Raw genomic sequence first — 27,999 nt, 5'->3', positions numbered from 1 at the left:
CACGCATGACCCGCTCGGTCCGCCTTCAAGTAGCCCTCGTCCTGCCTGCCTGCGCCGTCCGCCTCTTTCCTATTGCGGGCTTTTGGTGACTTTGCGCCCGCGCTGTCACCGCCCGGGAGGCGCTGTCGGGTCAGCGGAGTAGGCAGCCATGGAGAGCCTGCGCGGCCTGCGCCAGGCGGCGGGTGAGACGCGGGCCGGGCTCGGGGAGGTTGGGAGGCCACCTTGGCTGCTGGAGATTGAGGAATCCTGCCGCTTCCCAAAATCTGGTAGTTGCTCGGTTTCATCGCGCACTCTCAAGTGGCTCGTAGTCATACCCCAATAATGGGAAAGAGCAAAGGCTGAGCGAGCAACTGCTAAGCAGGTAATGGGGGCTGGCCCAGAGAGACCGTCGCTCCTGGCCCTCCATCCACCCAGCTCCCACCAATTTAACGAGCCCTTGCTCCCTGATCCTTATCAACCCCCCCATCCCCAGTGGCCTCTGAACTCAGTTCTTAATGCACCTGCCATCCCTAGAACTCCCCCGTTGTCTGATTGATTCAGCTTTTCACCCTAACCTCTCCCGTCCGTAGCTTTGCTTGAGTCTTGAGTCTCCCCAGCCCTCCACCATCTCAAGAGTTTATCCCGGCTCTCAGAAAAAACCTTTAGTCTAGGGTTTCCTACCCACTTAGTGTCTGATTGGGAAAGGGATTTAAGGGCTTACAGAATAATAGTAATTGTTTTCCTAAAATGGGGGATACATTTCTTTTAAACAATTCTACGATTAAGTGCTTTGAATTTTTTGGAGGAAAGTGTTATGTAGAATCTGCAGTTTATTTTTCTAGTAGACATTTGTGTAATGGGTATTTGGAGTCAGAGCTTAATTTGTCTTCTTGGGGAACCAACAGAGCTTAGTAGGGGCTGAGAAATCAAAATGTTTGCCGCTTGGTTTTTTTCTAGGCACCAGGGCAAATCACTTTTGATCACCTTTATGAGCTTTGATAAGGTGTAATGACTGATCTTTTATTCCTTGGTAGCAAATTATTAAAGAGTTGTTTATTTCCAATTTTAAAGGAAGAATCGCCCCAAACTTGCCTGTTGAAATAATGTAAATGTACATTGCAAATGTAAATGAAGTAATGTAAGAAAAATTTATCTTTTATATTCTTATTTTGTGTTCCAATGGAGAATGGACTGGAAAACATGTCTCAAACAGAAGAATATTATATACTTCCTTTAAAATAAACATTCCCTCCACTAAAAAAGATTGATTCATTGATTTGTTCAGCTCTGTTGGACTAACTTACCTAAAATCTTTTGTGTACATCCTTTTGACCTGTTAGCTGTTACAAGGTAAGTGAAAGAATCATTGCTCTGGAAAAAGCTAAAATAGACTGAGTAAAAGGGACTTTGACTACATAGGAACTAAGACCCTAGGGTTTTAAGTAGTTTATCTTCCTGCCTTGAAAACATATTTATGCATTATAAAGATTCCAAAGCCTCTTTGCAGACTTTTGATATTTAAGAACCTCACTATTGACCACTCAATCAAAACAAAATTCCTTGAGCATTTTAAGAACAATTTATTTTATTCCAGATAGATCCACTAAGAATGTTACATGACAAACTCTTTCCAAAGGACCTTCTTTGAATGTCTCATGTTTTGTGAGCAACTCTAAGCAATTTGCCCTTTCACCCACTTGTGTCTATTTTATAGCTAAATACTTTGACATACATTATTTTACTTGATTGATTTCTTATAGTACCCTTCCTAGGTAAGTCTTATCATCCATTCTCCAATGTACAAGTGAATAAACATAGGTCAGATGGTTAAATGACTTGTTTAAGATCATTTAGCCATAAAATGTTAGAGCCAGGAGATGAGTAAGTGCCTTCTAGTTCAGGAACTTGTGCTCTTTGTTTCATTCAAGATGCTTATTCAGGATATGTGTGTACTGTGTTTGTCATGGTTAATTGAGTTTGATGTGAAATGGAAGAATCATGAAATGCAGATATACTTGTGAAACAGAAGCACACATTTATGTGCAAATGGATTTTCAAGTAAGAAGACTGATTTATCAGGCAACCTTAACCAAAGGAATCGCAGATCAAATAGAAACCTAATCTAGGCATGCTTCACTTATCCAGAATATTATTTAGAATAAGATACTCTAGGTGAGTGAAATTTCAAATAGCCAAAGCTTAATCCTTTAAACGATGGACCTTTTTTGAATTACTTCTGTTGGAAATCTTTGCTGTACTTTCTTAGCAAACAGAATGTAGGTTTTTAAATCTATCATTTTGCAGATGTAGCTGGAGATACAGGTCAAAGTTGTTAACTTGTTGTTCTTGGACCCGTTTACAGATGAGTGGTCCTGTGAACCTCTGAAATTATATTCATATTTTTATGTTTTGGGAAGAGAGAATCTATAGCTTGCATCGATTCCTTAAAGCAATCTGTGCTCCTTAAGTTAAAAGGCACTGATAGAGTGATTTGGAACTAAATGGCTACTGACCCATACTCCTGTGAGTTCCATGAGGGTAAAGACTGAATTGTTTTTACTAAATCCTTAGCACTTATTAGTGTCAAGCTCACAGACAGGCAGTAGATATTCTTTGGAATAATTATTATTTTTTTAAAGATTTTATTTATGGGGTGCCTGGGTGGCTCAGTCAGTTGAGCATCTGCCTTCAGCTCAGGTCATGATCCCAGGGTCCTGGGATGAAGCCCCGCATCAGGCTCCCTGCTCAGCGGAGAGCCTGCTTCTCCCTCTCCCTCTGCCTGCTGCTCTGCCTACTTGTGCTCTCTAACTCTCTGTCAAAAAAAATAAAAACCTTAAAAAAAAAATATTTTATTAGAGTGAGCAAGCACGAGCAGGAACAGTTATTACTTTCTACAGAGTAATTAAGTCAAAAGAATAGAATGGCTTTACAAGAATGTTCACACCTTCAGAAAAATTTTCTTGTCCTAAACTTTGCTGACTTACCAACAGATTTTAAAATGATTTTATTATTATACCAATACAGTGGACCATGGACAGCATCCTTGTCAGTTTAACTGACATTCCACAGCATTAGAATCGAGATAAGGTAGAAGTCATGTAGTCTAGCCCCCTAATTTTATAGATGAGGAAACTTAAGTCCTCAGAGGGGAATTGACTTGACCTCAGAAGAGTCCTACAGGTACAGAGCTGGGACATAACCAATATCTCCTGGCTCCCATTCTGATTTTCTTTCCCCTGCATTCTGCTCCTTCATTGTCACTTCTGTTTGTTTTTGCTAACCAATCCTAAATGAGTACATGCCCATTTTTCCTGCTCCTTGGCTTTGCTTATCACTCCCTCCAGGGCTTGTCAACAGGCTTTTATTGAGCACACACTGTGTGCCCTGTACATGACGAAAGCTCTAAAGTGTGTGGACTTTCCCTAGGGCTGGAGTTTGTTGCAGTGAATGAATATACCTATATAATACATCTGGAGAGCTTATGCAAGACAGTATATATTAAGTTCTGGATTAAAGAACAGATTTTAAGTGCTGCCGTGGTGCTATGGAGCCAGTTCCTATTGGCTTTGTGCACATCTTTTCCCAATTAGTTACGTTACATTGGTAGCTTAAAATCTGCCGTGGTGAGGGTTATTGAAAAAACACTACAAATCAGGGCTTTTCCTCACTGATCTCCTCCCAAGACCCAACATACCACTGGCTTTAACAAAGGAATCAAAGTGTAGGTTAAAATTACTGAAGGCTTCGTTGCAACAGAAGGTCTGGGAGAGAGGAGCAAAGGTAGGGGCAGTAATGGGTCTGGAGAGGATGTGGAAGGAGGAAGGATTACCTTGGATTTCAGTCAGGAAGTAATAGATAAGGTGTGGCCTTTTGAGGGTTTTGGACCACTTGAATTTGGGCAAAAAGGAAGCCTTCCAGCAGTAGTCATTAAAGAAGCATTTTTGGAAAATTAACATGGTTGCTACCTACAACACGAATAGCTACAACCTGTGAAGATATTACAGAAATCCATGTGTGAGGTGATGATGGCAATGCCAAAAAAAGAATATATCTAGGAAGTGTTTTTGAGGAAATTGGTGTGGCTCCGTGAGACCTAGGGTGATTAAAGGAAGACTGAAATTTTTGAGGTGGAGGGCTGAAGGAGTGTTGCCTTGTTGTCTGAAATAAAGGTAAGCAGGGATACTGCTGTGGCAGAGAGTGTCCATGCATTGTTGAGTGGTAGGTGGCATTGAGTTATAGGCGAATGTCGGACCTCTCAAAGACCAGGGGACAAAGGAGGGGCATCCTCCCTGAGGCAGATGAATGTGGGATAGAGGCAAAGACTGAATCCTGGAGGCCTGACATAGTGTAAGTAATAGCAAGTGGCAAAGAGGACATTAAAGATGTAGATCATAGGGATGCCTGGGTGGCTCAGTTGGTTAAGCGATTGCCTTCGGCTCAGGTCATGATCCTGGAGTCCCAGGATCGAGTCCCAGGATCGAGTCCCGCATCAGGCTCCCTGCTCAGTAGGGAGTCTGCTTCTCCCTCTGACCCTCCTCCCTCTCATACTCTATCATTCTCTCTCTCTCTCTCAATAAATAAATAAAAATCTTAAAAAAAAAGATGTAAATCATAGAGGTCAGACATGAAGGGAGAGAATGTGGCAGTATAATGTTAGGAGAGACAGAGGCCTTGCAGAAGGCTGAGATCAGTAGAGTAAAATAGCTTCAAAGATGGGAAGAGTAGAATCAAATGAGCTGATGATGAGAGTCTAAAAAACATAGTCATGGGACTAGAAAGATCACTAATGTTAGAGCGATTTTAGTAAAATGAGTAGGGGAAGAAACATTATAGTAAAATGGGTAGTGAGGCCAAGGTAGCAAGTTAAATACATACCACTTATTCAGTCATTTGAACTACGAAAGGAAGGAGATTAGTATTTTATTTATAGGAACTGTCGAGAACAAGTGATTGTTTTGTCAAAGATAGCGTACCCTCAGTGCCACTGTAGTATAATGAGGCAAGAATTCTCATCATCTACAGGTAGAAGTGTAAATCGGTTCTGCCTTTCTGGAAGACAATTGTTCTATTCTTAAAAAGGTTCATATTTTATAACCCTGCACTACCAGGATTCTATATAAGAAATAATCAGAAATGCCATCAAAGATTTATGTAGAAAACTGTTCATTTGTAATAGTGAAATTTGGAAACATCCAGTTAAAGGAATGGTTGAATTCAGGTTATAGCCATATGTTGGATGTTGTATAGCCATCAAAAGTATTTTTTAATTAATATCTTGGAAAAGTAGTTTGACATAAGATGTAGTATTACTCGATTATGAAAAATGTGTATGTTATATATAAGCATAGGAAAAAGTCTGGGAAAGATACACCAAGTTGTTATCTATCCCTGGATGATGTGATTATAGGTGTTTTTATTTTTCTTCATACTTTTTTTTAAGCTTCCAAGTTTTCTGTAATGAGCAAGTATAACTTTTATAATTTAAAGTTTATTTTTTTAAGAGCAGGGAGACATTTGGCAGGAAAGGGGCTGAGGGAAGGATCTAGAGGTGGTGAGCTAAGTTTGGTACAACATCCCTCAGTAAGAGGGATCACAGATGGAACAGTTCACTAGTTTAGAGTGAAGGAAGGCCTACTATTCTTACAAGGCTGCAGGGAAGAATGAGAAAACAGATGGAGAAGCAGGAAATCAGTTTCTGTCAAAAAGCAGATTTAAGGGGTGCCTGGGTGGCTCAGTCGGTTAAGCAGCTGCCTTCGGCTCAGGTCACGATCCCAGGGTCCTGGGATCGAGCCCCACGTCAGGCTCCTTCCTCAGCGGGGAGCCTGCTTCTCCCTCTCCCTCTGCCTGCCACTCCACCTGCTTGTGCTCTCCCTCTCTCTATCTCTGTCAAATAAATAAATAAAATCTTTTTTTTTTAAAAAAACAAATTTAGGTCAACAGCTAAGGCCAAGAGAGTTTCAAATAACCACTATTGGGAATGGGCTGGAATGTTGATGGAAGGGGGGAAAAAAATCAAGAAATGGCCCATCTCACTGAAGTTTGGCCACCAGATACATAGAATTGCAAGACTTTTTCCAGAGTTTCCTCCCCACTTAAAAACTGGCCAGGTTCCAAAGGTTTATTTATAAATCTATTTTTTTGAAGTCTAAAATTTTTTCCCATAGAAGCAATGTTACAAATGGTGATTAGGGTTCTAGCCAGCCCACAAAAGTTCATAATGTCAATCTCTCTTGCCATTTTTCTTCCCCTAGTATTTTTCACATCTGTTAGGTCCTCTCCATTAGGACCTATAGCTGTCTTATTTCCTTTAAGGAACCCACTGGAACCACAGCGTTGTGACACCACCTAAAAGGAGGTTTCTATATTTATGTCTTGCAATTCCTGCTCCCTTTACCCCTACTCGTCCCTCGCACTGGCCTGTCCTGCATTCTTCACTCAGATTTACTTTATGAAATCACCCTTGTTATTGTTTTTTTCCTGCTTAAAACTGCTCTGCCTGTTTGCCAAATCCTTTGGGACTTTGGCAGACAAAAGGACTTTCACTGTGAGGGAAACATGGATAGGCACAGTACCCAGAGCCAGAGTGAGTTAGGCCAGTGTCTTAACTTACTCCAAGCCCTAGAACATCAGCATGGACCTATTAAGAAGGCAGTTAGGTTTCTGAGCCTTGGGAGCCTGGCAGGCAGATTTGGAAATCTCTGTTGCATACAAGAGCTAGGCAAATCACAGTGTGAAGCCAAAATATTCCATCCTTTTCAGAATAATTGCAGATAGGAGAAATCAAGGCTGATCATTGGAAAAGCTCAGAGTAAGTTAATATCTTAGGTTCATTCGTTTGTTTTCTCATGGCCGGCCTTTAGAGTAGCCCAGCTTTGCTTATAGTGTGGTTTCTCTAATTTAAATGAGTTCTGAGTAGGAATAAGATCTCTCACTTCTTGGGGCACCTGGGTGGCTCAGTCATTAGGCGTCTGCCTTTGGCTCAGGTCATGATCCCGGGGTCCTGGGATCGAGCCCCACATTAGGCTCCCTGCTTGGCGGGAAGCCTGCTTCTCCCTCTCCCACTCCCCCTGCTTGTGCTCTCTCTCTTGCTGTGTCTCTCTCTGTGTCAAATAAATAAATAAATAAATCTTTAAAAGAAAAAAAAATCTCTCACTTCTCTAAGCGAGATAATTACCCTAACTTAGTCATTCTTCCTTCTAGGTCTACTGAGAAGCTACAAACATTTGACATACAATTTCATCATAATGATATAAAATATAGTATCAATTAAAGGGTGTGTGCATATGAGCTTTGCAGTTGTCAGGATAAGCATACATTTAGTTTTGTCCTCCTGAGACTTAAAATTGATTTGATTCTCAAAACAAACTTTGAATGTTCCTTCCTCAGACTTGCCCTTTCCTATCACAGCAAACATTTTAGGACTAGCAGTATCCTATTTGAATTCTAGGAGGATTAAATAGGCATTTGTGGGCTAACATGAGAACTGGCTAAGTATTTAGATTAAAAAATCTTTCCATAGGACATGGAAAGGGAACATCGTTCCCCAGAAACAAGCTGCTTCTCCCAGCCAGGGTCATGGTGGCTCCCAGCCTTCTGGAACACTAGGAAAAGTGAAGGTGGTTGGGCAAACAGTCTTATAGCAGTGTAGTAGGATCAGCCTGGTGGGCTCTGGTCATTCACTGTGAGCTAATCAGACAGTGGTCTTTTACCCGTGAGGGGTAGTCAGCTGCTGTGGAGGATGGAGGAGGGATGTGAAATACAGCCTTTTCCAAAGGGGAAGAGGAGGTCAGGCAACTGTAGAACAATTCACAGTGCATATCATTAAGTACTGAGTAGTGTATGCGTCTACATACTCTTGTAAAATCTGAAAGTTGAGCATACAACTCTACAGAGGTTCCAAACTTTCGATGTAATGAGTTATATGTTACTGATATGCAGAAGTTAGAAATAAAGCAGAGCTTCTTTTCAGTAAATTAGTTGTTGAAAAGAGGGATTTTGAACTCTGCCAGAGACCACTATTAAGCTCTGGAGGTGTCCTGGTCATCCAGGTAACCTGTGCTCCAACAGGGACTCTAGCTGATCGTGTTGATTCTCAAACATGGCAGCACATTAGAATCACTTAGAGAATTTTAAAAAATATTTATGCCAGAGTCCTGCTCCCAGACACTGGGATTTAATTGGATGGACTTGTGCATTTTTTAAAGCTACTTTGGTGATTCTTATATGCAAAATTTGAAATTCACTTTTCTAGAACACTCCTTCTTAAACTTTAGTACGCATAAGCATCACTTAGAGAGCTTATTAAAACATTTTTCTAGGCCACACTCCAGGTTTGGGGTGGGGTCTGAGAATTGGTATTTCTATGAAGCTCCTAGCTGAGGCTGAGTAAATAGTACTGTTCTAGACTTCAGAATATGTGGTATTGGTTTCCATGTGTCTGGCACATAGTAAGTACTCATCAACTGTTGAATGAATGTGGGTATCTGCTTCTTGAAATTTAATGTTCATATGAATCATTTGGATATCTCTTTAGGGGGTGAATGAGCTTTGCAACTGTCAGGATAAATAATCAGATCAGCTCCTATGTACCTTTAGCTTTGTCCTCCTGAGACTTGATATCTGATTCTCAAAACAAAAATAAAAATGCAGACTCAGATTCTGTAGGTCTGAGGTGGGAGCCAGGAATCTGCATTTCTCTAACATGCCCCCAGGTGATGTCAGCCACATTTTGAGAATAGCAAGGTGTGACAAGATACATACCAACATGTATAATTTTCTCATCTCATTTCCACCAATGCCCATTAGTCAGATGACCTTCATTTTTGTCTACCCTGAATTGGGCACATTTCCTACTGTATCCCATTCCTTTCTTTTTCTGTCTCGTTCCAAAAGCATATTGGAGTGCAAGTGAGAGAATGACATTTTTATAGAGATAACATCAAATTATCGCTAATTTTAAAAAATAAATATCAAGTAATTATAAAATATTTATAAAACATGTATAAAGTAAAAGCAAGATACAATTAATACCCAAGTACTCATTTTTTAAAAATATTTTTATTTTGGAATAATTTTAATTTACAGAAAAATTGCAAAGATAGTACAAGAGTTCTGTGTACCTCTCACCTGGTTGCCCATAATGTTAACATCTTGTATATAGTGTATTTTTCAGAACTAAAAAATTAACATTGGTATATTACTGTCAGCTAAAGGACAGACTTTATTTGGGTCTCACCAGTTATTCTACTGATGTCCCATTTTCTGTTCCAGGATGCCACATCCCATTTAGTTGTCATGTCTCTACCTCTTCTGATCTGTGACAGTTTCACATCCTTTGATTTTCAAAATCTTGATAGTTTTGAAGAATATGAGTCAGATATTTTGTAGAATGTCTCTCAGTTTGGGTTTGTTTGATGCTTTCTCATGATGAGACTAGGGTTATGGATTTGAGGACAGAATAACTAGCACAGAGGTCAAGTGTCCTTCTTTCGGTACACGATATCCACATGATGTATGACTGGTGATTTTAACCTTGGTCAGTTTGTTTCTTCCTTGTAAAGTTATTGTTTTTCTCTTCCCATACTCTGTTCTTTGGAAACAAGTCACTAAGTCCAACTCACACTTTCCCACAAGGGGAAAGGAATCCAGGAGGGAGGAGTATCTAAGTATTTGGGATTTTTCCCAAACGGGGAGATTTGTCCCTTCTCCCTCATTTATATATTCAGTTACCATTTATATCAATATGGATTCATATATTTTATACCTTAAGTTATAATCTATTACTATGTTATTTTGTTGCTCAAATTATTCCAGGTTAGGCTGTATCAGATCAGCTCCTATGTCCCTTTGCATGCCCCTATCCAAAAACATCCTTGTGTTTTTTGAATACTTCCTTTCTGGCCCCAACAGGGTATTCTAGACTCATCTTGTATTCTCTATGCTTCAGCCTAGAATCAGCCATTTTTCTCCAAGGAGCCCTAGTTCCTTTTATTAGATAATGGTATTTGGAAATCAAGATCTAGGCACTGAGTGTGCTTGTTCCTACTGAAGTGTCACTGATTCCAGGTCCTTCCCCTGGGTAGAGCTAGGAAATACACGTATGTATACTAACCCATGTGTACACACATACTTAGGATTATGTCTATATCTTATGTCTATCATCTCTCCATATACATACATACGTACAAATAACATATAACAAATAAATAGTTTATTTATATACATTAATAAACAGCTATGTAAAGCTAAAGGAGTTCGTACTGAATTCTCTGACTGATCCAGTACCACATTCATTCTAGCCTTCTACCCTAGCTTTTGGAACTTCTTTCTTTGGGCTCTCATTATCTATCACTTATTTACTTATTTGTTCAGTCCTAGCCTACTTGTAGTTTCAGGATTGTTAACCCATGCTCCTATAAGAAACAAATTTGCCAACTAGAGTAGTGTCTATGTATAGTTCTTTCTGTCTTGAGTCTTAGAGTTTCCAGTCAAAAGGATGTTTTCCAAAGTTACTTAGGTCAGCTTCTTTTTCCCCCACCTTGAAGGTTGTGAGGTTAGGTCATGTTATACATTTCTAATACAGTTTGATACATTTGTCACAGTCTTCATTCCATTCTGGGATTCTCCCAACATCCTGCTTGATATTTTAAAATTTGCATATATTAAAGGTCTTTGTGATGGACAGTTTTATGGGTTTTGACAAATGCCATGATTTTATTTTTAAGCAAATCATTAGCACCTTCATAGTTAGCAACATACAACACACTTGGCAACTGATCTTCACACAGGTTATAAAACACTAAATTAGTTCATCTAAAAACCTCTTTCTCCCACAGCATTCATTGAACCTTCATTTATCATGTCTCAGCTCACATCACTGATGATTCTCTCCAGGAGTGTCTTGAAAGATTCTGAGAAAAAAAAGGCATCTCCACCTCTCTGCACTGTCCATCATGAGGTTGGAAAAGCTTTTTATGGAAAGGAAGGGACAACAAGGCAAAAGCCAGTACTTGAACCTGCCTCATCCCATCTGACCTACTACAGCCTCCAGCTTCTAGTGAAACCTCTAAGCTACTGGTTTTCAAATTGTGAGCCCCCAGAACAACAGTAACAGCATCACCTGGGAAATTGTTAGAAAGGAGAATTCTCAGGCTCCACCCACACTCACTGAATCAAAAACTCTGGAACTGGGTTCCGGTAATCTTATTTTAAAAAAAAAGAAGATAGTAGGAAGGGAAAAATGAAGGGGAAATCGGAGGGGGAGACGAACCATGAGAGACTATGGACTCTGAGAAACAAACAGGGGGTTCTAGAGGGGAGGGGGGTGGGGTGATTGGTATTAAAGAAGGCACATATTGAATGGAGCACTGGGTGTTATACTCAAACAATGAATCATGGAACACTACATCAAAAACTAATGATATAATGATGTAATGAATGGTGATTAACATAATAAAATTTAAAAAAATTTATATTCAAAATGGTAAAAAAAAAAGTCCTCTGGGTGATTCTGATGCACACTAAAGTTTGAGAACCTCTACTTTAGGTTAACCAGCCATTCATCAGTCACATCTGTAGAGGCAGCAGTGAGGATTCATCTTGACTTCCTGCTAGGGCCCGGGGGATCCAGAACTGGTCAGCCAGGGGCAAGCTGCAAGTGCAACCAGAGGGTTAAAGGGCTGTTTTTCTTTTGGTTTGTTTGTTTTTAATTGTGATTCACCAGCGGATGGAAAATTTCTGACTTCGTTGTCGGTAGGGCAATATATGTTATCTCTTTGAGACAGAAGAGGAAGTCTTAATGATACTAAAACTTTTACATGCTTTTTTTTGTAACTGCAAAATAACTGAAATCACATTAAGTACTTAACAATTATCTTTAGTGATTTCAGTTTTTTTAAAATTTTTTACACTTGTTATTTCTAATATGTACAATATGATCATATTTGCATGTTTTAATTAACATTTATACTTTAGGGAGGTAAAAATGATTGGCATCCAGTATGAGGTTGTAGTAAGAAAAATGTTGGGAGATATTTTCTGATCTAGGTAAACCTCTCATGTCTTCAAGTCCCTAATTTCACCTCCACCCCAGATACTTCTATGACTTCAAGTCTTACTCCCCTTACTCTGTTCCAACCACACTGGCCTCCTCTTTGTGGTTCCTAGAACCACCGTAGGGCCTTTGCATGTAACAGTTGTTTCTGTTTGGAATATCCTGCCAACAGATATCTGCATAGCTAGCTCCCTCACTTCCTTCGAAAGTGGCATTCTCAAAGAGAACTCACCCTACTAGTCTCCCTAAAATCTCCTACACACACCCCATTCCTAGCACACAAACACTTCACTTCATGTCATGTTCCCAGTGTTCATTTTTTCTCTTTGTTTTCAGTGTTCATTTACCATCTAACTATATGTGTGTGAGCACATGCATGCATATGTATATATACTTTGTTTCCGGTAGAATGTGTTACTAGCATAGATTTTTATCTGTTTTATATATTGTCTAGAACAATGCCTGACACATAGTAGGTACTCAGTTATTATTTGTTGAGTGAATATCTCCAAACATGCATTTATGTGACCGGTAGTAATTAGGGGTACATGATAGCATTTTTGCCTTATCATTATTACCCAAACTAAGCTGAGAGGCACCTTGTTTTTTCTTCTCCTGAATTGCTTCTGTTCTAATTAAGAGGGATGGGGAAAGGCAATACGTAAGAAAATAATTACAGCTTCTTTTTGCTTCCTGTGGATCTTGTAGCTCACTGCCAGTTAACCTTGCTCCTTTCTGTCTTAATGCCTGCAAGAAGGGAATGGGGCAGGCTGGTATGAGATGACGCCTTGTAGGTCACAGTAAATAAGGGGTTCCCTGGGGAAGATGAAAAAGTCCTAGAGATGGGTGATGGTGATAACAACAGTGTGTATATACTTAATGCCACAGAACTGTACACTTAAAAATGGCAAATTTTGTTATGTATATTTTACCATGATTAAAAAAAAACCCAAACACCGTGGTTCTGAAAGTGTGGTTTCAAATCATTAGTAGCAGCTTCATCTAGGAACTTGTTAGAAATGCAGATTCCCAGCCTCCACCCCAGAACTGTTGATTCTGAAAGGAAAGGTAGGAGTCCACAGTGCTTTGTGTTAACAAGCCACTCAGGTGGTTCTGACACACACTGATGTTTGAGAATCACAGCATTACAGCATTTTGTTTTAATCCCTAGAGCTATGAAAAACTATTGTAAAGTTTTATAGAATATCTTCATGCCCTGGTAACTGCATAAAGTTGCCTTGGTGAGAAATTCTGACCACTTTAGGGGTAAAATTGAAAAGTGCTATTGAAATGTTTTGAAAATTACTAGTTTAGCGCTTCAAAAAACAAACTTAAAATTTAGAGGGCCTGCTGTGTTTCAAGCGTCTTACCAAATGCTCTCACATTTGTTTTTCCACCTAACCCTCAAATCAGTCCTGGTGCAGTAAATACGACATTATCCACATTTAAAATGAGAAAAGGAGCGGAGATGGATTACACTGTGATTGATCTACTTTCCTCCTGGTGCACACTTACTGCCACTAGGTGGCACTGGTGGGGTGGTTACCCAGACCTGGGCAAGGCCTTCTGGGATTACAGACTTAGAAAATGAAATAAATGTGGCCCCTTATGAAAGAAATCAGAGGGCAAATAACCATAATCTTTATATAAACAGGTTCCAATTTCTGGTATGTAAGAGGATCTCTGAAAATCCACTCCTGTATAAAAGCAATGAGGGGCACCTAGGTGGCTCAGTGGGTTAAGCCTCCGACTCTTGATTTCAGTTCAGGTCATGATCTCAGGGTTGTGGGATCAAGCCCTGCATCGGCTCAGTGCCCAGTTGCAGAGTCTGCTTCTCCCTCTCCCTCTGCTCCTCCCCCGCCCACACACACACACACTCTCTCGCTCAAATAAGTAAAATCTTTAAAAAAAAAATAAAAGCAATGAAAACACTGTAAAAATTCTTAAAATCAATTTTTTCAGAACTAGTAAATAACCAGAGGCTTGTGACAATCTGAGTAGCATTTCTCCAAGAAAAATGACTTAAACATGGTAAGAACAGCAAGCTTTATAATAGCTTTAACAGTTTTCTCTCTCCTTTCAGCTTCACAGTAGCCTTGAAAATGAATAGCCTCTCAGTGAAAACCTGCAGTTTTAGCAGGCACTGAAGAGAATGGATTTGGAGGTCCTTAAAATCCCCAGCCCCCAAGAATTGTTACAATTAGCTTGTCTGGCACGTCCCTGGAAACTCCCACTCACCGGGCTTGCCTGGTTTTCACCTGACTCAGCTAATTCACTGGGAACAGCTTCTCCCGACCCACTCCAGAGCATGCTGCAACAGGCACATGAAGCCCTTTGGCAAAGGCTGGCAAACTTGCTGGTGGAAAGCATCGAAGGACGTCCCTGTCCAATGGTTAGGTAACCACTAAGCTAATACAACATAGAATACAAGGGACTATAGATTAATGGATTGAGAGTCCAGAAATAAACCCTCACATTTATGGTCAATTGATTTTCTATATTGTACCGAAACAATTCAACAGGGGGAAGAATTTTTTCAACCAAAGGTGCTAGGAAAACGATATCCACCTGCAGAAGAATGGAGGTGGATCCTTTCCACACATAATATACCAATATTAGCTCAAAATCGATCAGAACTAAATGTTAAAACTAAAACAATCACATTCTTAGAAGATAACATAGAAGCTTTTGTGACCTTGTATATGACACCAAAAGCTCAAGCAACAAAAGAAAAAAAAATGGATAAGTTGGACCTCATCAAAATTTGAAACATTTCTGGGATGGTGAAAATCTTTTGGAATTAGATGGTAGTGGTCAGTACACAACTTTGTGAATAAGCTAAAAACCACTGAATTACACTTTAAAAGGATGAATTTGGGGCGCCTGGGTGGTTGAGTCAGTTAAGCGTCCAACTCTTGTTTTTGGCTTGGGTCATGATCTTGGGGTCAGGGAGAGTCTGCTTTAGATTCTCTCTCTGCCTCTCTGTCCTTCCCTTTCCCCAAAATAAATTTTTTTTTTAAAAAAAATTTTATGATATGGAGTTACGTATGTATCAATAAGTGTTATTTTAAAAATCTTTACACAAATATAAACATGCCCATATAAAGTCTATAGTAGGGGGCGCCTGGGTGGCTCAGTCGTTAAGCGTCTGCCTTCGGCTCAGGTCATGATCCCAGGGTCCTGGAATTGAGCCCTGCGTCCAGCTCCCTGCTCAGCGGGAAGCCTGCTTCTCCCTCTCCCACTCCCCCTGCTTGTGTTCCCTCTCTCGCGGTCTCTCTCTCTGTGTCCAATAAATAAAATCTTAAAAAAAAAAAGTCTATAGTAGTATCTTTTAAATTGTTACATTTAAATTTTTTTAACAGCAAGAGAAAAAAATGAAGAAATGTTTCTCACCAGCTTTGGGAAGTCCACCTCTAACCATATTTTACTCCTATTATCTTTTGCCTCCCCTTATTGCTCCAACTCTGAAGCTACAAAGATATTCAAGTTGGAGTTTGGAACTGCAAAGGTACAGACTATTTGTCTACTAACAGAGATTTTAAAAACTACTTGAACTTTCCTGTGAGCTTTTTTATCCACATAGCTGTGACAGCACATTCTTGTTGCATTAAAGGCAAGTCTTGGGCATTCCTTTTTTGGTTACACAGAGCATTAGGCAGTGCCAGGACACTAATCAGATTTATCACTGGTACCTTTCCAGCTTTCTTTTCTGTTCCATTGTACTTCATAGCACTCCCCTTTTTCCATGTTCTAGGACTGTAGGGCACGTCTGATTCTGAATCCTGTACCAACCTTGGTCTCTCTCTTGTACCATGACTCCCATACTCAGAATCACCCCCCCCTTTCCTCTTACCCTCATCAAAACTATTTCTGGCTGTCTCTGCTTTGAATTCTGATTATGACTGATATAAAATTTTCATGCTAAGGCTGAAGGTGAAAGTGGCTAACTTTTTTTTTAAACATTTATTTTTATTTTAGAGAGCATGAGCAGGAGGGGCAGAGAGAGAGGAAGAGAGAATCTCAAGCAGACTCCAAGCTGAGTGAAGAGCCCAGTGCAAGCAGGGCTCAGTCTCACGACCCTGAGATGAAACCAAGAGTTGGACGCTTAACCGACTGCGCCCCCCTAGGCGCCCCCCTGGAACTAAGTTCTTAAGCATACATTTGTTTTAAGAATGAATGCATTTCCTAGTTTTGTTCACTGAGAAGGCATGGAAACAATGACAAACTCAGTAACAATGAGTCTTCCTAAGGCATCTCTACTTTAAAGGAACCAGAGCACACTAAAGGAATGTCTGATTCCAAATCAGGGGCAGAAAGCATTCAAAATGAATCTGTAATATCATGTCAGAAAGTAAGGAAGCTATCAATGATCACTGAGCACATGTTGAAAGGACTCAGGAGCCAACATAGAAGGGTCCCTAATGACTAAAAATGAGACTGAGTATCAAAAAGAAAAATGACTGAAATGGGCTGCGGTACATGTGTTAAAATGCAAGAGTTCTTTATGTTATTTTTATTTATTTATTTAAAAGATTTATCCACTTATTTGAGAGAAAGAGTGCGAATGTATATGAGTGGGGGGAGGGGCAAAAGGAGAGAATCTTTAAGCAGACCATCTGCTGAGCATGGAGTCGGACATGGGGCTCAATCCCACAACCTATGAGATCATGACCTGAGCCATAACCAAGCGTTGGACCCTCAACCAACTGAGCCACCCAGGTGTCCCCGCCCCGTGTTATTTTAAAAGATCACCTGTGGAGGCTGCAAGGAAAGCAATCCATTAATTTGAAAACTGGCAAATGGAAAGAACCAAGCATTTATTCCACATTTCTTGTGGACTTTTACCTTAGGATAATCAAATAGTTAATGTAGAATAAGACCATTTTACAACCCATATTGAAATAATAGATCTAGGTAACATCATCAATGTCTGCTAAAAACATCAAATGAAAGGTTGATGGAGGTCTTTATAAGGTATGAGTCAGACTGATACAGTAGGATCAGTATAGTAGGATACAGTAGGAAGTACACAGTACCACCTGTGGCATATTCTTACTAAAAATTCTAACCTAAATCTGATGAAGCCTCAAAAATCTGTTTATAAGAAAAAGAATTTAGAAGAGTATGTTAACACCAAGGGATACCATCCCCAAAATCCCAAATGAGGGAAATTATGTAGAACTAATGACCTAGCTTCTTCAACAAATAATAAGAAAGGAGGGGGAGATCTCTACACGACACATCAACCATATTCAGTGTGCCCCTATTTAGAATAAACCAACTATTAAAGAAATTATAAGCCTATTGGGGAAATTTATTTGATCATAATATGCTAATATCAAGGATATAATATTTTTTAATTAAGCTAATGGTATTCTGGATAATGATTTTGAAAAGTTGCTGTTTTGAGATGCATACTGAAGTATTTATAGATGAACTAAATAGGATGTTTGGGATTTGCTTTAAAATAATTGAGTAGGAGGTCACCTGGGTGGTTTAGTCAGTTGAGCATCCACCTCTTGATTTTGGCTCAGGTCATGATCTCAGAGTTGTGAAATTGAGTCCTATGTTGGGCTGTGTGCTCAGCACAGAGTCCACTTGAAGATTCTGTCTTCCTCTCCCTCTTCCCTCTTCCCGACTCTCTCACTTTCTCTGTCTCTCTCAAAAATAAATAAATTAAATCTTTTAAAAATAAAAAAAAAATAATTCAGTAGGGAGTTCGGGGGTGTTTAGATGAAATCATATTTATTGGCTTAATTGTTGACACTGGGTGGTGAGTACAATGGAGATTTATAATACTGATCCCTATGTGTACTTAGAATTTAGATTTTAAAAATTATATATATAATATAGTTTTATACATTTTTAATATACAATTTAAAAATTTTACACAATTCATGACTACATCTAAATTTGATTTCCAGTTGGAGAATTATGGCTTGGGTGGAAGAAGGCTTTCTTGAGCCCTTTGCTGGCCATTGCAGCCTACCCAGAGTTTACCAGAGTAGTACTGACAACTTGGCATCCTGGTTTATCACTTGTGAGAGGTTCTAATCTTTACCTAAACTGCCCAGTGCTATAATATGTAATATTTCCACCAGAACCATTGTTATGACAAGATACATGTGAGAAGTACTTTTATAAAACTTACAGCTGATAAAATGTTTATAGTATAAATTTTTTTCTTTTTAATATTTATTTATTTGACAGAGAGAGAGAGACAGTGAGAGAGGGAACACAAGCAGGGGGAGTAGGAGAGGGAGAAACAGACTCCCCGCCGAGCAGGGAGCCCAATGTGGGACCCGATCCCGGACTCCAGGATCATGACCTGAGCCAAAGGCAGACACTTAACGACCGAGCCACCCAGGCACCCCTATAGTATAAATTTCTAACTTTAACATGTATATTTTAAAATAGGACCAAGTATCATATTTTAAATACATGTGTTTTACATAGAGTAGTATATTCACTTTAAATGAGTTAATTTTTATCAATGAAATATATACTCTGTAGACATTTTTTATTTTGAGACAACATTAGATTTTCTTTCTCTGAAACATTTTTCTGTCTTTTCTAGGAAGTTATTTTAGGTTATATGAAAGAGGTGCTTCTTCATCTCTAAGACTTAGCAGAAACTCCGATTTGAAGAGAATAAACGGATATTGTGCCAAACCACAAGAAAGTCCAAAAGCTCCACCCTGTAAGTTTTTATTCATTTTTCCAGTTATGGACTAAGCAGTTCCCAAAGAGTGAAACAACTTGGAATCAAAAGAACCTAAAAGACAGGTTGTCCCAGGGGTTCCTATGTCCTTCCCTATCTTGTAGTTCATGCCTCCCAAATTGTACTTATATTGGCTCATATGAAGCAATGCTTTCTTCATTTTCCTCATCTGTCATTTTTATCTCTTGTTTCCGGGATTAGATTGGAGCTTTTTGTTGGAGAATAGATGCATCAAATGAAATAGTGATCTAGAAATGGTCTTTTAAGGAATCCCAAAGATGAACCAAATTGGGTAATGATATTTTAGGTACAGTAAAACTAGGGCTAGCCTCTGGCTTGGGCATTAATTTCAGCCATCGTTAGTCTTACTCTTAACTCAAACCCTTGTCACTGTCCACTGTGGAAACGAGGAGTATAATATATAAACTGTAGGGTCCCATGAGCTATTTGCTTGTTACTTCTTCATGGGAGTATACTAGGGTCAGGCAGGTCTTGGTAAATAGAAAAGAACTATCCTCAAAGAATAGTTATCAAGAGCTTAAAAATGTTTATACCCTTCAACCTGGTATTTCATTTCTGAGGATCTAGCCTCAGGAATAATCCCTATATGTAGAAGAAAGCTCTGAGTGTAAAGACGTTCCCATATTTTATATGTAATAGGAAAATGAGAACTAATCTAAATGTCAGATAATCTGGGAATGATTAATTATGTATGTTAGATCTACTTGATGAGATTGTGCAGCTGTTGGAAATGGTGCTTGTAAATACCATGCATTGGCATGGAAAATGTTTGTCATGATGTCAGTGAACAAAGCAGGATACAGAAGTTTGTATCATGTGTAAGCACAGCATGATCCATATATAAATATATAAATTTATATATAAATACACATATCAATCCCCATACTTATGGGGATAAGACTTAGGAAACACTACCAAAATAGAAATACAGTGATTTTGCTATGACAGGAGCATTACGGATAGTTTTTATCTTCCTTTTTTACATCTATACTTTCCAAACTGTCTTTAATGTGCTTAAAATGAAAACAACAAAAAAATAACAACGATAGAGCTCTGCCAAGTGCTGGAAGGGTTAAAAGATAAAACGACAACAATACTGTTTCTATACTTCTAAACCTCTTTTCTCACCGTCAGTTTTTTATGGATTTTTTTCCTAGTGACTTGCCAGTCCCTTTCGCTGTTGCATTCTGAATAAGTGAAAAGAACAGCACAAGCAAAGATGTGGAGGCGGGAGGGAGTGTGTCGTGTAGGCGGCAGCGAAGGGGACGGTGTGGAGGTGGCAGTATGTCGTGGAGGCGGCAGCAAAGGGGATGTCGTGGAGGCGTCAGTGAAGGGGACGGTGTGGGGGCGGGAGTATGTCGTGGAGGCGGCAGCGAAGGGGACGGTGTGGGGGCGGGAGTATGTCGTGGAGGCGGCAGCGAAGGGGACGGTGTGGGGGCGGGAGTATGTCGTGGAGGCGGCAGCGAAGGGGACGGTGTGGGGGCGGGAGTATGTCGTGGAGGCGGCAGCGAAGGGGACGGTGTGGAGGTGGCAGTATGTCGTGGAGGCGGCGGTGAAGGAGATGGTCTGCTGCGAGAGATGTAGGCAGTACATGGAAGCTGGATGCAATTGTCTCCAGGGTCCTTCCTAACCCTAACATTCAGTGATGCCCTAACTTTTTCTGCTCCTTTAGTGACTTCTCCTTTTTTTGAAAGACTTTCCCTTCCCGTCTGCTGTTGTGTGTCTTTCTTATTCATCTGCCTCTTTGGTCACTCCATTTTTGTCTGCTGCCCCTTTCTCCTGTTCCCTCTCTGGGGTCTTTATCACCTTCACTGGCTCTCCCTTTGCACCAATGATTATCTCACCTTTGACTTCATTAATGAAACTATTCAGATGGCATAAATTTAGACTCGATATTATATAAAATGCCATTCATGCCTTTTCTTTTCCTAACTGGTTCTTTTCACAGTCTCTTTATCTTGGTTAACAGTACTGCTGTTGTCTTACTCATTCAGGTTTGAGGTTCTTCTTTGATTCCTTCCTTGTCTTATTTTAATCAGCCTCCAAAATCTTTCGGTCCTCTTCAGATGGGCTTTTCTGTCTCGGTTTCACCGACACAACTCCAGTTCAGACCACACCACCTTTCTTGCATTACAACCTCCCATTTGAACTTGTTGCCCGCTCTGTCCTAGCCTTCCTTTCTGTCTTCCGTCTTTTATGCAGATTAATCTTCTAAAACATTAACTTCTTCCTTGCTTCAAAGTGTACAGTGATTCCCAAATCAGGTTTAAAAAGCTTAGCCTGGCATTCAGGGTCTTTTATAATCTTATTTTACCTTATAACCTTTTTCTTTTTCTACTGAAGTCAAATAAGCTTCTCATTGTTCCCTTCCGAGTTCTTCTTAACCTTTATATCTTTGTTTAACATGGTGTTCTTTCAACTTTCAATGGCTAGGAAATAATACTTTTATTTTACCTCAGTCCCCATGGGATTTTGGAACCGCGTTTGAGAAATGAGGCATCCTAAGAAATTCCATTCAAATAAAGCTCTAATTAGCTTGAGGTTTCTCAATGTTTCTGTTTCATGAATAGCTAAAAAGCATAAATAGCATTTTTTTAATTGCTAAATTTGAGAGTTATAACCTCAAATAAGGTATCTTGTCTTGTTTTTCTCACAGACACTTACAGCCACAAAGTGCCATTACACAAACCTACACACTGGGAGAGGAAGATCCTGGTATGGTCAGGTCGCTTCAAAAAGGAAGATGAAATCCCAGAGACTGTCTCGTGAGTGCTAAACATAGGGGTTATAAGCAGCTTTTTCTTCCTCGCTGATTTCAAAGACAAAACAGTTCCTCTGAGTCTGACTATTTAAAAACTTTCAACCAAATTTTAGAATAGTTTGCACTTCTCAAAATGTTTCCTCTTTGGAAAGTACCTGCAGTAAAAACAGTGCTGGAAAATCTTGTATCTTATCATGGATATGTTATGTTGTGCCTAGTGGAGAGCTGTCGGGTACTCTGAAGTCAACTGATTGATTTCCTCTCCGAGCTACAGAAATATGACTAAGCAGTGATGTTCACTGTTCTTAGCTTATTTTTTATCTGGGTATATCAGTTAGGTACCATTGACAATAATTAATAGTTATATTCTACAAAATCCACTCAAGTATTCAACAATAGGCATAAAAGTATTTAAGAGCAACATATTCTCTTTCTGGGATCCCAAAAAGCATGCTTCCTGTCCCTATCACCAACTTCCTTAAACCCAGCCCTGGCTCAGATCTTGGGACTTTTTCAGAGTCTGTGGATGAGTATAGATTCCTCTAACCCAGGGTTTCTCAACCCCAGTGCTATCAACATTTTGGGCCAGATAATTCTTTGTTGGTGGGAGCTGTTGTGTACATGGTAGGATGTTCAGCAGCACCCTTGCTTGGCCTTTTCATCCCCCAGATGCCAGTAACACTCAGTGAAATAGGTCTCCAGACATTGCCAAATGTCCCCTGGGGGGTCAAAAAACAAAAAACAAAACAAAACAAAACAAAAAACCCTGATTGAGGACCACTGCTCCAGCCTGATGTTAAAGACCCTGATTGATTTGCATCTTGGCCAAGAGAGATGCCGAGAAGCAGGTGCAATCTCCCCTGTGAGGCGTCATCCCCTTCAGAGACAGGGACTTGGGACAAAGCTCCTAGACGTTCCCTTCTGGTGAGAAACTGTTCCTAGACCTTCTGGCTTCTGGTTTCAAGGCATGATTTTAAACAATCTGAGTTCATTCAGGGTATCTTTTCCCAGGAAGAGAAGTGTTATTTGCTTTTTTGTTTACCAGGGCTTTAACATCCATTCTGCTTCTGCCTGTCAAATGAAATAGCACATTATTTTCACTAAAATTATTTCAGCAGGAAAGCCCTGGTCCTTCTTAGCTAGAGTGATAGTGTACTCTCCTGGAAAACAAGAGCAAGCTGGAAATGACAATGATATTAAGTTCTTTTTTTTTTTTTTGAGATTTTATTTATTCATTTGAGACAGAGAGATAGAGAGCACAAGCAGGGGAAGACGCAGAGCAAGAGGGAGAAGCACACTTCCCGCTGAGCAGAGAGCATAATGTGGGGCTCGATCCCAGAACCCTGGGATCATGACCTGAGCTGAAGGCAGACGCTTAACCGACTGAGCCACCCAGGTGCCCTGATAATAAGTTCTTGCGTGTGTCTTAATTTCTTCCCGAATATTCCAGGAGAAAACAAGCTGCTGCATACCCATGGTCCTAATAGGTGCTATATAGATTTTACCATGGAACACCTTCCTCAGTCTGCCTTGGGGGTGGTTCCAAGATCCCCCTCAAGCCCAGATTACTACCAAGTCACCCTAGAATGTTCTGCTCTGAGCCTGGGCAAGTGTTCATCCATATGCTGGTAGTTTGGAACAGGCACTGCTTAACTTGTCCGTTATGATTGCTTCCTGTAGCATGGAGGGCAACCTCATGACCTTATTTAAATGCATTTTACTTTTTTAATATAAAATACTTTTAATGTATAATACATTATATGCATAATAATACATTATATATATAATTTTTTTAAATTTTAATATAAAAAAAATTTTTTTAAGAGAGAGAGACCACTGGCACAAGAGCAGGGTGGGGGAGGGGCAGAGGGAGAGAGAGAATCCCAAGCAGGCTCCACGTTCAGTGAGGAGCCCAATGCGGGGCTCCATCCCACGACCCTGAGATCATGACCTGAGCCGAAATCAAGAGTTGGATGCTTGGGCGCCTGGGTGGCTCAGATGGTTAGGCGTCTGCCTTCGGCTCAGGTCATGATCTCAGAGTCCTGAGATCAAGTCCCACATCGGGCTCCCTGCTCCTTGGGAGCCTGCTTCTCCCTCTGCCTCTCTCTCTTTCTGTTTCTCATGAATAAAAAAAAAAAAAAAAAAAAAAGTTGGATGCTTAACCGAATGAGCCACTCAGGCACCCCAAAATGTAAAATACTTGTAATGAAAAGTAAAATATATTACTTTTCAGGAGTATCACAGCACTTTAGTTGGACATGCCAGTTCACATAAAATATTGTCAACATGGGTAGTTAGTTTGTGGTTGGTGGGCTCTCAGATGCTCTTAATAGAGCAGTTCATTGTTCTTAGCAATTGTCCCTGGTTCCTCTCACTACCCTGCAGGCCCAGCTTCAGTGCCTGGAGAACTCCATTCACATTGCTGCCTCACTGGGTCCCAGCTCTTACATCACAATGTCTGTGCTTTCAGGCTTCTCCTACCACCTGCAATGCCTGGACCCTGTATCTCCTTCCAAGCATTTTTAAAGTACTTTTTTCCTCTTAATTTCAAAAGTAATGTGTGTTAAAAATCTGAGGAAAAAAAAGGAAAGACGGAAGTTAGCACTTTCATCCCATCATCTAGAGATAATCACTTCCTATTTACACCGCTACTGGGAACAGGCCAGTGCTCTGTCAAAGGTCCATTTGGACTCTTCATGCCTTGCCCTGAGGATATACTAGACTCACGTAACAGAACCGCAACTCACTACCTACATACAGAGTCACAAAGGTGGAGTGGCCTTCTCTTTAGACTCCTCCTTGGTAGGCCTCTTAGCTTTCACACAAGAATGATAATCCAACCCTCAATTTTCTGTTAAGGCACATAGGTCTGTATTCAGTGGACAGGTTCAAAGAGGTACTTGCCAAAGAGCACAGTCTGAAGTTCACCGTCATGCAGTTTCAGCAAAACATTAGTTAAAAGGTAAACATTAAGGGAGCATTGCTTAAAGGATCTTTCTGCTGTTTCAGATAATCTCTGGAATCTATTCCTGGTTCTAAATCTAAGTATTAGATTTAGATTATTAAGTCTCTTCCTGGTTCAAGGCAGAGAGCAAAAACTTGGGTATAAAGAGCATATTGTTTAACTTTCTCCCACATTTGTTTTCTGAATTGTGATTTGTGTTGAAATGCACGAAACTCATGAAGCTCATTGGAGTATCTGTTGTCAGGATATTGTTAGACAATCACTGGATCATACAATACCTTCTTAAGAACCCCAGGAAGAAACAGCTCCTATTTTCACTTTTAGCATTGGCTGCTAATGTGAAACTTGAAAGCCAAAATTGGGGACCACCATAGCAAGCATAGATTAATACACCTTGCCTTTTTGCCCCCCTTTGTTCCTGGATCCACTTTCTGTCTTCACGCTTTCTTCTCTTTTTCTTACTTTTAAGTTTGTGCTATCTTACTGGATGTTATTTTAATTAGTTTAAAGTGAGTTGTGAAAATGCCTCATCTTCCCCAAAATCCTACAAGATTTCCAGGCCCTACATCTTTTTTTTTTTCTTTCTATTTGTGGTACCACTCCACTTCTGATTTGTGGTACACAGAGTTTTATTTCCTACTGGCCACTTCAGAAAGAGAAAAGTTAACTTTCTCTCATAATCTCATTGTGTTTCTAGGTTTGAGATGCTTGATGCTGCAAAGAACAAGATCCGGGTGAAGGTCAGCTATGCAATGATTGCCCTGACAGTGGCAGGATGCATCTGGATGGTTATTGAGGGCAAGAAGGTGAGCATGGACTGCCTCTCTGTCTCTGTTTTCTACAAAGGATCTAAAGGAAATTAGGGGTTCACCCTCATATTTATTCTCTTGAGAAGAGGGGGCTACTTTCTACATGAGAAATGATAAGAAACAAAATGAGACACAGCAGGGACAAACCTGGGATGTCATGCCTGGGGATAAATAGCAAATCCTAATTTTGGCAAGGTAAAGGACTAAATTAGTTTTGCATAAAGTAAAAAAAAAATTGTTTAGTTATCACAGATGTCATAAATAATGTGAAACCAGAAAAATGTCCCTGGTGTATTTAATGACAACACCGGCATGTCTGTAAAAGCACTTCCAGTACGTGGGCATATTTATCCATGCTCCAACTGCCTTAGCCCTGGTAAGCATTCTAGTCACTCTTCTGGATTTGAAGCTCAGCCACACTGGGCCATATGTGTAAGGACAATAGCTCCTAAACAAGTACATAGGCAGTTAAGGCCAGAAATACTTGTTTTAACCTGCATCATCATTAATAGCTATCATTAATTGAATACTCACTGTCTTCTAAGCACTTGGATTTTCTTTCATTTGAACCTCACAATAGCATGACAAAATAGGTACTATTATTAGGACCTCATTTATAGATGAGGAAACATAGCTTAGAAAGCTCTGCTACTTTGCCCAAGGTCACACATCTAAATGGCAGAGCCAGAGTTTGAACCTAGACCTAACTGAGGTGATAGTAAAATTATTTTAATCCCACTTATAATAATAATCCCACTTATTAAGGGCTCATTATATAGCAGGCAGTTAAACTCAATATCCTAAGAACCTAAGCAGTAGGTTCTCTTATTATCTGTACTTTATAAAAGAGGAACCTGAAGCTTAGAGATACTAAATCATTTTCCCAAAGTCACATACCTAGTAAGTGGCAGGATAAAAATTTAGAGCCAAGTTTGCAAGTTCCCAAACTCATATAATACTATCTTGTGATTAAAATATAGGGTTTTTTTTAATATGAGCAGCACTGGTCAAGCACTTATTTTAATACCATGTCTAATTTTATATATCGCAGCTTCCATGTACAAAGGGATGTCTTATATCTATTATCAGATATTAAAAAGGTTCTTCTACCAACTCAGCAGTAACTGACTTCCCTTATCCCCAGTGAGTGCAGAGTAAAAGGAAATGAACTTCTGGCTCTCTTCAGACTTTTGGAGTGGAAAATACTGACCATTTAGACGGACCTTATGGGAGCATGAAGGACAAGAGTACAGGACTGAGTGAAGTTCTTTTGACATCTCTTTCTACCCCACTTCAGATTTTCTCCTGGTTTCCTCTTGGACTTCTCATGCTTAGTTCTCAGACTGAAACCTACAGAAGCATGTGGACAGGACATAGGGGCTTCCAGAATTCCAAGAAATCTGCATTGCTTTTGTATACTTGATTAGACTAAACTGAGTCTGAATACTCTAGAAACAAGTTACCCCTTGGGATTTCTTCTAGCCTCATCTAAGGGTATACACCATGTGCTTCAAGAGAGTTTCTCTCCTTTATATGCCAGAAAACCATCTCATTTGTTTTACGTAGAACTATCCATTTCTTACAGATGGTAAATGCTACTAGAATGAAGAATTTTTAGACTCATTGCTATTTGGAAGAGAGAAATTAGCCGTCGTATTTTGTCCTCACCATCAACTTACCATTCCTGTTCTCCTCTCCCTTCCCATACCTAATTCGTTACATGTGAAATTACGCAGACATAAGAAAATTCCTCCTTATATATAGGGTGCTAGTTTATTTGGTATAGAACTTTTGAAACTGGTCTGCTTATGTAAGCTTCATGGGCATGTAACAGGGCACATGGAAACAAGGGAGAGGATGGTTGTCTCCCCCCCACTGCTGTTTGCTGTCAAAGGATGGCGTAGTGGGATAGATACTAGTCAGAGTCATCAGTCACAGTATTTGGTGAAGTCTGGGATCCCCAAAGCTGAATATTTTTGGTAAAAGAGGAGTAAGGAGTTAGAAGGGTATGAAAGTATACAAATGAGTTGGGGGAGGAAAAATGGTAGCAACAAAGAAAAGGAAAAGGAAAAAAAAGATAGAAATGGAAACAAAAAGGTATTCAATACTAAAGAGAGAGGAAAAAGGAAAAGATAAAGGAAGAAATTATAAGGGAAGAAGCTAGATTTAAAGAAACAGGCCAGAAAGAAAGAGAAGGTAGAGGGTGTGGCATTTCTCTCATGCTTGACTGGATGGGCTACTGGACTGTGAAGTTTTAGAGGAAGCAGAAGGCACACGGAGGGGGCTTCTGTGCTCAGTGTGTCCACAGCAGAGCATTCTGGGCCTGCGCTGCCCTAGTTAATCAGCTGACATCAGTGCAGGGTAATGACATCCTTCCCAAACCCGCATAAATAATCACTTGTTCAAATTTGTTTCACTCTAGGCTGTCAAAAGAAACGAGTCTTTAACAAGCCTGAACTTAGAAAAAAAAGCTCGCCTGAGAGAAGCAGCAGCTCTGAAAGCCAAAACAGAGTAGCAGAGGTATCCGTGTTGGCTGGATTTTGAAATTGCAGGAATAATGTTGCAGCAATTAGCCTGTATTAAAAAGAATACAGTATGAGGATCCATTTCATGAAAGTATGGTTTGCACAGACTTATAATTTCCCCCATTTTTGATATAGTGGGACAAATAAATTTCCTTAAATGACTTGT

General features: G+C 39.9%; 1 protein-coding gene across 2 annotated transcripts; it reads left to right on the top strand.

The window, feature by feature from the left end:
• The first annotated feature begins 4 nt into the window (after window positions 1-4).
• FAM162A (family with sequence similarity 162 member A) lies at window positions 5-27,999 on the top strand. Of its 2 annotated transcripts, none has more exons than XM_027585654.2 (5): window positions 5-182; window positions 18,609-18,731; window positions 21,430-21,538; window positions 25,197-25,305; window positions 26,453-27,721. In XM_027585654.2, exons 1-5 carry the CDS (start codon window positions 149-151, stop codon window positions 26,453-26,455), a joined length of 378 nt encoding a protein of 125 aa, XP_027441455.1. In that variant the 5' UTR covers window positions 5-148; the 3' UTR covers window positions 26,456-27,721. The 2 variants fall into 2 exon arrangements, with proteins under 2 accessions (XP_027441455.1, XP_027441454.1); XM_027585653.2 differs by lacking the exon at window positions 26,453-27,721 and adding an exon at window positions 27,731-27,999 and having other exon boundaries at window positions 14-182.

The sequence above is a fragment of the Zalophus californianus genome, chromosome 1 (genome assembly GCF_009762305.2).
Source record: "Zalophus californianus isolate mZalCal1 chromosome 1, mZalCal1.pri.v2, whole genome shotgun sequence".
Classification (NCBI taxonomy): Eukaryota; Metazoa; Chordata; class Mammalia; order Carnivora; family Otariidae; genus Zalophus; species Zalophus californianus.
The sequence above is the reverse complement of the archived record's forward strand: the minus strand, read 5'-3'. Positions and strand labels throughout refer to the sequence as shown.

Bases quoted from the DNA above. Each gene is read 5' to 3' on its own strand.
- FAM162A (XM_027585653.2), top strand. From the start codon at position 149: ATGGAGAGCCTGCGCGGCCTGCGCCAGGCGGCGG. The intron at 21,539-25,196 runs GTGAGTGCTAAA...TTGTGTTTCTAG, and splicing joins GAAATCCCAGAGACTGTCTC to GTTTGAGATGCTTGATGCTG. The intron at 25,306-27,730 runs GTGAGCATGGAC...GTTTCACTCTAG, and splicing joins TGGTTATTGAGGGCAAGAAG to GCTGTCAAAAGAAACGAGTC.